Source organism: Equus przewalskii, chromosome X (assembly GCF_037783145.1).
Source record: "Equus przewalskii isolate Varuska chromosome X, EquPr2, whole genome shotgun sequence".
Classification (NCBI taxonomy): Eukaryota; Metazoa; Chordata; class Mammalia; order Perissodactyla; family Equidae; genus Equus; species Equus przewalskii.
Window position 1 is genome coordinate 120593124 of NC_091863.1, and position 11696 is coordinate 120604819.

At 52.9% G+C, this 11696-nt stretch overlaps 1 protein-coding gene and 1 long non-coding RNA gene across 4 annotated transcripts in view; one reads left to right on the forward strand and one right to left on the reverse strand.

Annotated features, from left to right (window-relative positions):
- The window catches only part of CD99L2 (CD99 molecule like 2), a 114497-nt gene extending 105333 nt beyond the window's left edge, over positions 1-9164 (reverse strand). The window contains exon 1 of one of the 3 annotated variants that reach the window (XM_070604877.1): positions 8867-9164. In XM_070604877.1, the coding sequence (XP_070460978.1) occupies positions 8867-8933 (67 nt within the window). In that variant the 5' untranslated portion in view covers positions 8934-9164. The remainder of the gene's footprint in view (positions 1-8866) is intronic. The other 2 variants (XM_070604878.1, XM_070604876.1) reach the window with 2 other exon arrangements.
- Positions 9165-9193: 29 nt separating this feature from the next.
- Positions 9194-10430, forward strand: LOC139081049 (uncharacterized). Its single transcript, XR_011536000.1, has 2 exons — positions 9194-9449; positions 9870-10430. It is a non-coding gene; the product is annotated as an uncharacterized lncRNA (long non-coding RNA).
- The last annotated feature ends 1266 nt before the right edge of the window (positions 10431-11696 follow it).

The window sequence follows — 11696 nt, forward strand, 5'->3', positions numbered from 1 at the left end:
AAAGGCCGTGTGCTAGGTACAGACCCCACAGAACTGAAAACAAGGGCTCAAACAAAGACTTGTGCACACATGTTCATAGCAGCACTCTGCTCAATGGCCAAAGGGCTGGACCACCCAAATGTCCATCAGCTGATGGACAGACAGGCAAAGGATGATATACCCTACCTCTCAATGTGAAAAACACACTGAGACACTAAGGGAACCTATGGGCTGAACCCAACCACAAGTCAGAGAGCAAGGGAGGCCACTGATTCAGCCCATACTAGTAGATCTGAGGAGACGGCAGGTCCAGTGCTCAGTATGTATCTGCTGGTGCATAAATGAGCCAGGATCCGTGTGAGGCACCATGGGCAAAACAGAGGAGAAGCAAGCATGCACTTGCCCTCAAGGAACTTACAGCTTTCAATAGGGGGCAAAAGTGGGTGAGGGTCTTCAAAGCAGACAGCACTGCAGCAACACTGCTTTTATTACACGTGACAGTTACTACATCTAGTGGCCTCCAGGCCTGTCCTGCCTGCCATCTGTGGTTTTTTCACAGCACCCCAGACCAAAAGAAATACCTAGCAGTTCTGTTTATTAAGTAGTTAGTTTCAACCAATTTAAACAGTGGTGGTTTGCATGGTATCTGACAGGCATTATCGCATTTTCCTCGAAAATTAAAAATATCCACGGCACCAGCATGAGTTCAACGCCACTGTAGTTCAACCGGTCCAGTGCCCCAGGGCACCTGGGTCCACAGGATGGGACCCAGAGGTGTAGCCACGAGAGGCAGAAGCAGAAGACTGGAAGGTGGGAATACTCCCAGCATTTATTCTCCTGGTTCCCGCCCTCGGGGCTGCCACAGCTCCCTCTACAGAAGCCCGGACCTCTTCTACAACCTTAGCCCCTCTGGATTCCAGAACCCCTCCTCCCCTTGAAGCCCGGGGGCGGGGGGCTAAAAACCCATCTTGCTTCATCGCCCAAGGAGCTTCACCAACCCCTGGTCGGTCTCCCTTAACCCTGCCCATACCTTGTAAATAACCCTTTAATTAGATGTTCAATTACTGCATCCCAGTGTGCCATCCATTTTCTGCCGAGTGCCTGTGCCAGATATTCTTCTAGATACTGGTGACAATGCAGACAAAAATAAGGTCCCTGCCCTCATGAAGCCCAAAGTCTAGTGGTGGAGACAGACAGTAAGCAAGGAAGCAGGTGGACGGATAACCCCTGGGGATGAGGGCTTCAAAGACAACTCAGGCAGGCTGGAGGTGGCAGGGTATTTGGGGTGCTATTTCAGGTAGGGTGGTCAGGGATGGCCTTAGGTGGGGCACCTGAAAAGAAGTGAGGGCGAGGACATGCACCTATCTGGGGGAGGAACACCGAGCCAGAGGAGAGGGCACATGCTAAGGTCCCCAAGGCAGGAGAGTGATGAGCATACTGGAGGCCAGCCCTGGGCAGGGGCAGGAGCTGAGATGAGAGGATGAGCAGGCCACAGGTAAGGGTTTGGATTTTATTCTCTCTACAACTGGAAGCCACTGGAGGGTTCTGAGCAGAGGGACACGATGACTTGGGTTTCTAAGATTGTCTGACTGCTATGTGGAGATTGGACTGTAGGGGGCAGGAGTGGACTCTGGGACACCAGTAGGAAGGTCACTGTGCGGGCTCCAATGAGAGCGGATGGTGGCCAAGCCAAGGGAGGAAGTGAGAAGAGGTCGGAGTCTGAATGAACCTGAGGGTGGTCACAGCATGGTTAGCTGACAGATCAGATGTGGGGCACGAGGGAAAGAGAGCCCTGGAGGAGCGGCCAGAGCTGCCAGCAGGACGGGATTGACAGTTACTCAGGTGGGAGGAACAGGTTCGGAGGAAATGAGCAGCAGCTCAGGTTTGTACAGGGTCCTTTTGAGATGCCTGTTAGCAGGGGTAACAGTCAAAATAATCTAACACAGTTGCACAGGGCATGAACTCTGGTTGCTGGATTATGGGGAGGTCCGGGGATCCTGAGGGAAGGGCTGGGATTCAGTTGGTGCGTGGGGAGAACAAGTGAACTAGAAGGATTTGAATACCCTAAGCACCAGCAGGGCCTCAGACGCCCATGTGGACATACTGAATGTAGGAGCCTGAAGGTCAAGCGAGATCAGGGCTGGGGATGTAACTGAAGAGTCACAAGCATGCAGACGGAATTTCAGGTAAAGCCATGAGGCTGGTGGAGGCATCTGGAAAGCAAGTGCAGCTGAAGAAGTTGACCAAGGACTAAGCCGAGGCACTGCCACAAGCCCCAAGGTCAGGGAGGTAAGGGGCCTGGCAAGGATGAGTAGAGCGTGGCTTCCCAGGAGTCAAGGGGAGAAAGTGCTTCCAGGGAGAGGGTGTGATGGGGTGTCAGGTCACCCTCGGGTTTAGCAACACGGAAGGCATCGCTGACCCTGGCCATTTCAGGGGGAGAGGTGGGAAGCAAAGTGTTGGGAGGAAACGAACAGGAGATCCAAACTTCAAGTGCATGTGCTGTATCGCCTGTGACGAATAAAAGATTAGAACATGCTTTTTGTTTGTTCCCTTTTAGGCACTACTTTGGATTCTTGCATGTTTTTGAGCCAGAATGAGAGCCAAATGAATGGAAAAAAAGAGGACTGTCCTACAAGAGAGCCCAGAACTCTGCAGGAAGCCAAAGGGATATGAAGAGCAACTCAATCAGAGCTGCCCCTAGGGCAGTTCGTGGTCAGGAGCTCATTCGGACTCCGTGCAGTTCACTAATTTGTGGGCACAGCCAAGCAAAGGCTTTTGCAGTGAAGGCTTTCCTCAGCCCCTGAATTCTCTATGGCTGGCAGCTCCTTAAGCAAGTGGGCTCTTTTGCATTCTCATCCCCTCTAGGGGGCCTAACTTTACTAATACCTGGACAACACACCGCCTGTTTGTATTAGCAATTAATTGGCTGCTCCAACAGTTCTGTGAGGCCAACAAAGCAGAGATCAGAAGCCTCTTGGTGCAGATAAGGCAACTGTTGCCAGCGAATGGTGGGGCCACAATGAAATGCAGGGCCTGGGTTAATTCCATCATTCCAGGCTAGCTGAACCAGCAATAAAGATAAGAGATTGTTAAAATGAACCCAGTCCGCGCCTTGGCACTATTTTGGTGGTAATGAATTCTACACTTCAACAATATTTCCTGCCAAAGGTACCACCTCTAATTTGGAAAATAATCCCAAAAAGAAGCACCTCGCAAAGCCACCGCTGTTGTCCAGCCTCTCCTTTAAACAGACGTTCACGGAGCAGGGGCCCTCCTTTCTGCGGGAGTAAGCTACAGCCCTCTTCAACGACAGTTTTCCAAGTGTTTTTGTTTGTTTTAAAGCTGCAGCACACTCTGATATCTTATGAGCAGCCCTAGGTAGAAAACTAATAAAAATAGCTCACAACTGGTTGAAGCTGGGGTGGAGGTCCAGGCCTGCCCATTCCTGCTCTGGTCCTCTTCCCCCACCTGCCTCGGGAGAGACGGCCTCAACACAATTAGCTGAAGCCAGGGCACTGGTGAGGGCAGTGAGGAAGGCGAGCTGACAGCACACTCTTCCTCCTCAGCGAAGGGGCAGGCAGCCTGGACAAAGAGAAACCCTCTGTCCCCTGCTTCAAGCAGCCATCAGGGCTGGGGAGGGGGGGAAGGGGATGGAAAAGGCCTCTTGGGAGACAGCCGGTGGTCCCCACAGCGGCCACAGGCTCTGATCTCCTTGTGAAGTAGTTTAAAATCAAACCCAAGCAAAAGAAATCCAGCTGCCTTCCAGGGCCCTTGAAGGTGCTTCTAAAGGTTCATTGCCGCACCAAGAACATCACTGCAATCCAATTTCCTGCAGATTTATTTTAAAATCCTGAATTCAGAGCATATTGAGAATTTAAGACAGCAAAATTGAAACAATGTAAGGAAACATCACAACATCAAAGAATGAAGAGGACCCTAGTATCTACCCCTTAGCTTCTCCATCAGTTTCCTCTTGCTGCTGAGACAAATTATGACAAATTTAATGGCTTACAACAACACACATTTTTTATCTTACAGTTTTGGAGGTCAGAAGTCCAACATGGGTCTCACTGGGCTAAAATTAAGGTCTCAGCAGGGCTACATTCATTCTTGACTTCTGGAAGCTCAAGGGGAGTCTGTTCCCTTACCTTTCCAGCTTCTAGAGACCGTGTGTGCATTCCCCAGCTCATAGCTTTTCCATCTTCAGAGCCAGCAACAGCCACTTGAATCTTTCTCACCTGGGACTGCTCTGATCCTGACTCCTCTACCTGCTTCTTCCATGTTTAAAGGACCCCTGACCTTTAATTGGCCAGGATAACCCAGGAGAATCTTGTTTTAGGGTCAGCTGATTAGCAATCTTAATTCCATCTGTTGGCTTCCCACCCGCCTCCATTTGGAATACCTACCTGCATGAAAGATTTGCCTGCCTGTTTCTCTTACACATTTAGGATGACTTTAAGCTTTCACATGAAAACCAAGCTTGGCCAGTCAGTGGACCTGTGGGTAAGCCTCAGGGAGAGCCGAGGCCAGGTCGGGGTACAGGACCCTGGAACCAGGCCTCCCTAAGCACACCGAGAGCAGCAGAGGAATACGTGCTAAGTGCAAAGAGTAAGAGTGGACCCGCAGCAGGAAAGGCACCAACACCAGGTGGGGGAAGAACCTCAAACAGGAAGGTCAGCACACCTGGAAAGTATCTGAAACTCACCGGAACCAAAACCAGCTCCTCCCACACTCCCCTCTGAGCAGCCACCAGCCTCAACATCCTCAGCATGGTCATCTCTACTGGAGGCAGCTTCAGGCCTTTCTTCAGTGCCGGCTGCGGCCAACTCTTGGGTGATTTCTGTGCGTGTGTGTGTGTCTTAACAAAAACGTTTCAGTTACCTGGTGTCCAAAATGATGGAGGGGATGGCGATGTGACCTGTGACAGCAAGGAAGGGGCCGAAAACCAATCAAAACAAATGACACTAAAAGGCAAACAGTCCCCAGACTCTGTGAGTGCAGTGCAATAACTGGGGGGCATACTGGCGAGGTTAACTAGCTCTGGGCTAACCCTGCAGGCACCCCTGCAGCCTATCTGGCTCATACCCAATAGTCCAAGTCAGCCCACAGGGCTTCTGCCTGGATCCCAGCCTGGCATCTCAGCACCGCCAGCACTTGGGGCCCACTCTGCTCTCCTCTTCCAGTGCCCAATCAAGGCCCAGGGCCATGAAGACCAACCCCAACCCAGGGGTCACATGCTGCCACTTCCCTCATTTGTTCTGCTTCGACTATAGTATATTTTTAAATGGAGATACAATTCACACACCACTCTTTTAAAGTGCACAATTCAGTGGTTCCTAGTACATTCACAAGGTTGGACAACCATCACTTCTATTTAGTTCCAGAACATTTTCATCATTGCAAAAGGAAACCCCATACCTATTAAGTAGTCACTCCCCATTCCCCCCTCCCCCAGCCCTCGGCACCCACTAATCTGCTTTCTGCCTCTATGGATTTGGCAACTCTGGACATTTCACATAAACAGGATCATACACTATATGGTCTTTTGTGTCCGTCTTCTTTCACTTAGCATGTTTTCAAGGTTTGCACGGTGTGTGTTTTGAAAATGTGGCTTGGAATGTCTTAGGTAATGTGACTAATAATTAACACTGAGCTCACTCAGAGCCCAGCACCACGCTAAGTGCTTTACCTATTTGTATTCATTTAATAGTAATTCACAACCCCATAAGGTGGATAGTGTTGTGTTCCCATTTTACAGATGAGGAAACTGAGGCACCAAGCAGTTAAGTGACTCGTCCCAGGTCATGGTAGCGCTGGCCAGGCTTGCCCCAAAGCCCACACTCTCCCCCTGTCAGCTGGGGAACAGGCGCTCGGTCCCTTATAGGGACCAACACACTCATCACACTTATTCTCGGCCACTTCTTACATTTCTATGACCTGCCCCATCCCTGGAGGTATCTGTGTCCACTACTCCTGCTTTGGTTATTCAGATAAACCTGAGTTCAAGTCCTAAACCTCGCTGGCCCGCACATTTTTCATCTGAGAAATGGGTTACCACCCAGTTACTTTTCCAGGCTATAGGCAAACAGCCATTATGGACATCACGAGACAAGATGGGTCACACTGCCAACCTTTCAGGGTAGCTATGAGGGGTAAATGTGTGTGAAGCACTGAGGGCCTGGCGCGGGGAAGGCATTCGGGAAATGGAGGCCTCGTTATCATTACTACCCACCCACGCCACTGAGATTCTGCTCGAAAGCCCAGCTTCTCATTCCTGTAGGTGCATACAGGCGTCAGGCCTGTCCTCAGAGGATTTTCCAGAACTAGTAAAATACACAGCAGACTAAAAACCCACCTGTAATTAGAACAGGGATGACTTGTTAACCACCCTTTTAAACTCCCAGGAGCCTAAAGCCTGTCTCAACCTGTCAGCGTCTGGAGGGATTATCACAAATCATGCTTCGAGGTTGCGTGTGCTTTCTGAGGCGTGCTGGGCTTTCTCGGTCACACCTCACTACTGACGAGCAGGACCAAGAATAAAGTGGCTCCCGGGCAGCGCCCCCATCCACCACTCCAGGGCTCCCTCCAGGAGAGCCAGCAGGGCCCGAGCGCCTGCTTTGTGTGCTCATTTGGACACGGCAGCTCTAAAGCTCTGACTGCCCAGAAGCCCAGGGGAGACCACCAATGCAAAACCCATATCTTTCATCTTATTTTGCACAAAATATCCACAAAACTGGGTCCCCACCTTGAAGCAAAAGCTGCTTCTTTAGTTTTCTTAATTAAAATAAAAAAGATCACTGAGGTAGCAGTCTTATCTGGGTGGGTCCTGGCTCAACCTCTTCTGAGCTATGTGACCAGGAGCTCCTCATCTGCAAGGTGGGGATGCTGCCTAACCAGCAAACTCGTTGGCGCAATTAAAAACGATATATGTTAAGTGACTGGCACACAGCAAGCACTGAGGAGATGATAGCTGATGGCAGGGCTGAAGATCTCAAAGTGACACATGCCTGGTCCCCTCAAGACACCTTTGTGAGTTATTAGGAGTTATACACGGATGAGCAAACCAAGCGAGGTTCAGAGAAGTTTCCCAAGGCCAGCTGGCCAGTAAGCGGTAGGAGGAGGGCAGCCTCTGGGTGTAAAGGCATTCTACCTAGTGCTTAAAAGCAAGGACTGTGGAATCAGACAAGCCCGGGATCAAATCCTAGCTCTGGCACCTCAGGCAAGTTACTTCACCTCTCTGTGCCTCTGTTTCCCCATCTGTAAAATGTGTGCACGGGCTCGAGTTTCCTCCACCACCTCCTAAGTCACCTAGCGTAACACGTGATGGTGGAAATCTGAGACATAATCATTTATATTCCCCACCTTCTCAATGTGCATACCATGTTGAAGACTTTCAGAAGACAGCATTTTTCTAACTTTCCCATACTTCCACTTGCAAGTTTCTCATATCATTAGATGCAAGTCAATCAAATGATCATACGTTTTCCCACAAATGCATCATAAACAAAATACAAACTTAACCCCAAAGGGAAAAATAAGACAAAAATTCAGCAACCCTGTAACTTGCTTTATTTTTCTTCATAGCACTAACGATACATCATACCGATTGCGGTGTTCGTGCTTGCTTTCTCCCCCACCAGGATGTCCGCTCCATGAGGGCAGAGTCTAAGTTTTGTTCACTGCTGCATAATCATGTCTAGAACAGAGCCTGGCACTTTTGTAGAATGCTGAATGGCTCCTGCATCAACTCCAGGAGGGCTGCCCACAGGACAACACTCTCTGCATCTTTGGCAAACTGCCTTGGACTGGCTACTGTTTTCCAGTGTTCCTCATACGTAACCTAAATCTCACCAGAATTCAGTACTGGGACAAGGTTTTGTTTTTGCTGAGCTCATGTTTTTCACTACCTGAATTTGCCCTCTTTGTCAGGAAGCTCAGAGCACAATTCCGTGCTCAATTCCAGTGTTTTCTTCAAACCCTTTCTCTGATGTGGAGATGGGTTATAAATAAGTGTAAGAAGATTCTGTCGGTACATGTTGGAGACCCTATTTTTAGCCATGGACTGCATTTATTCTAAGAAGATTCTTCTGAAACTTGAATGTGCCTGCAAAGTACCCGGAGATCTAATTAAAATGCAGAATCTGACTCAGCAAGTCAGGGCGGGGCCTGAGATGCTGCATTCCTACCAAGTCCCAGGTGATGCGATGCGGTCCCTGGACCACACTTTGAATAGCGGGAGTCTAAGAAACTTGCTCCCTTGATTCGACAGAATTTCTCTCTCCTCCTGCTTGGCAAAATATCACCAATGGCTCGAAAACTGGTGCGGGCACCAGAAGCGCCTGATCAGCTGGTTAGACGTACACATCGCCGTCCCCCATCCACCTCCCCACCCCTGTCCCTGCTGAGATCCTGAAAAGGGGGATAGGAACGAGCCCAGGAAGCTCCCCAGGTGCTTCTGCTGCAGGAGGACTCGAAACACGTTTTGAGAAGGCCCGCTCGAGGGAATAAGTGCTCTCTTCAAGGTTTTCCCAAAGGCAATCTGCTGGGGAGAGCTGTTGTCACCGGTGGTGACACCTTGTTCAGGACTTTAAGGGGGGACTGTCCCGCTGTTTCTAGCTCAGCACTAGGACGGATCCCGGTTCCTCCTACCCGGCCACATGGACCGCGGCTGGGCCAGCCCTGGCGGACTCCGGGCTCGCCCGCTCGCCCCACCGCCCCACCGCCCCACCGCCCCACCGCCCCACCGCCCTACCGCCCTCTGCCTCAGCCGCAGGCCCGCGGGGCGGGGGCCGGGCCGCTCATGCGCACCGCGGGGCCGCCGGGGTGCCGAGCCCCCGCCCCGCGCGCCCACAGGGCGGGGTCCCCGCGCGCCCCCTGCCCGCCTTACCTCTCTGGACCAGAGTGGCCGAGGAGAAAGCGAGGCAGATGACGAACGCCGACCGCCAGGCCACCATGGCTGGGAGCGGGCGGAGGGGGCCCGAGGCGTACAGTTAGCGCGAGAACGCCCGGAGCGGAGTTTGGGGAGGAGCCGCAGGAGGAGCCGGGCCGCCACTGCAGGGCCCCGCCCAGACCGGCGCGGGCGCGACGCGACGCGGCTCCGGGAGGGCGGAGGAGGGGCGCGCCCGGCCGGGCCAAGGTGAGGTGGGGCGGGGCTGAGACTGCGGCGCGAGGGGCGGGGCGAGACTGCAGTCTCGGGGGCGGGGCCACGGCGCGAGGGGCGGGGCCTGAGGGCCCGGGTGTCGGCTGGGTCCAGCTCCAGAGCGCTGCCTGCGGGCCGCTTCCCTCCTCCGACCTAGAGCAGGAAGCCGGCAGCGGGGTCCTGCGGCCCAGAGCAGAGAGTCCACGGTAGCCGGGGAGCCAGCGGCGCCGGCGGCGTGGGTGTGCGGTGCTTTCCGCCTGGCGCGGAGACTCCTCCCGGCCTGGGGCAGGACTTGAAGCGGCGCACGCTCCAGGTGCGCTCTGCCAGCCAGGTGACCTTGGACGGGGTTCTTCCCTTTCTGCACTTGGTCTCCTCCTGGTAAAAGGCAGTTCCCTAGGGGCCCCTCCAGCTGCGGCTGCAGAACGGAGCACTCGCACTCTTGCCCCGGTCGCGTGGCTGAGCTTGTGTTTCACAACAACTGGCTGCCCGCCCACTCGCCGATCCCTGCAGGAAGTTCTAGGGGAACCCCCGCCAGACATTAAAGAAAAGGCTAGTTGCCAACTGGCCGCGGTCGGCAAACAGCGGCACGTCTCGGGGAAACGAGCCCGAGGCCGGGGTCGCCGGGGCAGCGAGAGGGGGGGTGGCAGCCTGGAGCCGGAGCTCCGCGGGCCGGGGGAGGAGGCGGGAGGGACAGGGTCAGCTCTCCTGAGGCTTTGCTGAATGCGCTGAAAGCGCGAGTTCACTTCTGCAGGGTCCATCTGTAAACGTGCTCAGTGATTGGCAAACGCGCTGCAGTCCTTTCCCATGAACCCCGGCAAACGGAGTCCCGCGCCCGGACCCGGCAAATCTGATTCCGACGCTGCCCTGAACAGCAAAATGCCGGCTACAGCCTTTGACATGAACGGCTCAAGAAGGGCTCCAGCTGCAGCCAGCTTTCGAGGACAAAGAGAAAGCGCAGCTGCTCTGCGGAGTGGCGGAGCGACGTGGCCGCGCCTGTCCCTGCCATTATGCGGCACGGGCTGCTCTGGGCCACATCCTCCCTAGAGGGCGGCTACTACCACCTTCCCCTAGTGTCCCTTCGTCAGGCTTCCTGGGACCCCCACCAGGCCCGCACTTCCAAGAGACCTCCCCTCCGGTGGCTCCTGCCACCCCCTGAGCGTTGTGGCGGGGGGGGGGGGGGGGGGGGGGGGGGGGAGCGGAGCCGAGGGTCTCCTTGAGATAGAGCTAAGTCTTTCCCCATGTGACTTCCCTCTATTGCTCTAAATCCTGAGGCTGGAAAAACGAAGCCTATAAAGAGTGAGTCAATGGCCGATTTCCAGGGTGGTGCTTATTCTGTGACACTAACTAGCTGAAGAATTAACTGAAACAACTAGTAGTTATTGCACACACACCATCTACATGGCATAATACTGACATTTTTATCTGTATCTTTTATTCCTCACAACTTCATGTATCACTTCAATAATTAATGAGAAAAAAGGAGCAAAATGGCCGTTCCTTGAGGTTGGGGAGTTGGCCTGTAGTGTCAGAGGGGCCAGGGGCATCACTAGGAACCCCGGTGGGTGAAGGGCTAAGAACATGCGCTTTAGAGTCAGCCAGACAGGGCTGAAATCCTGGCCGCAGCCATAATGTTGTGCTAAGAGTTAAATATTTGAGATGGTGGAAAGTGGGCAGCGTGGGACACGGAGCAGAGAGGCATTGTTAGTCCTATAAGAGCTACAGAAATACACCATGAAGTTGAGCAGTTTTGTGTATTTCAGGCTGCAGATGTGCCCCCAGCTTTCCCAGTAACTCTAAGTGCCCTCCGCCATTCCCTTATCTCCTGGCCTCAGTGGTCCCATCTGGAGCGGGAGGGCACTAGCCATCATGGCCTTTAGGAGCCCTTCAGGCTCTGCTGAATGAATCCCAGGACCTATACACTCATCTACACTGAGGAGGCGTGAGGAGGGGAGAAAAATGCAGCCTCAAAGTTGAAGCCATCTCAGTCAACACGCAGTGGACAGTCACACCCATCTGGAGCTCTAACTGGTGAATGGGCAGTGGAGACACCTAAATCCCACCAGCGAGACACTGGCCACAGTGCAATGTTGCAGTAATATGATCTTCTAGCTCAGCAGTAGTTGGCACACTGCAGCCTGTGGTCCAAATCCAGTCTGCCTGCCTGTTTCTGTGGCCTGCAAGCTAAGAGTCATTTTTGCATCTTTAAACAGTTGAAAAACAAAGATTATTTTGTGACATGGGAAAGTTATACGGAGTTCAAATGTCAGGGTCCATTAAGTTTGTGGGCGCATAGCCATGCCCATTTGTGTCTGTATCATCTGTGGCTGTTTTTCTGCTGCCACAGTGGAATTGCCTAGTTGCCACGGAGCATGGAGCCCACAAAGCCCTTTACAGCAAATGTTTGGTGGCCTGCATTCCAGCAGATTGAACCGGGGCAAGGATGAATACAAGCGGGGTGGTGTGGGTTGTAAAGAGCATGCTCTTCCAGAACAGGGAAGGACACAGGAATAAGAACCCACAGAAAAGGATAATGTTTACTATGGGCCAAAAGACACTCACTCATGAAAAAAAAAGCCAC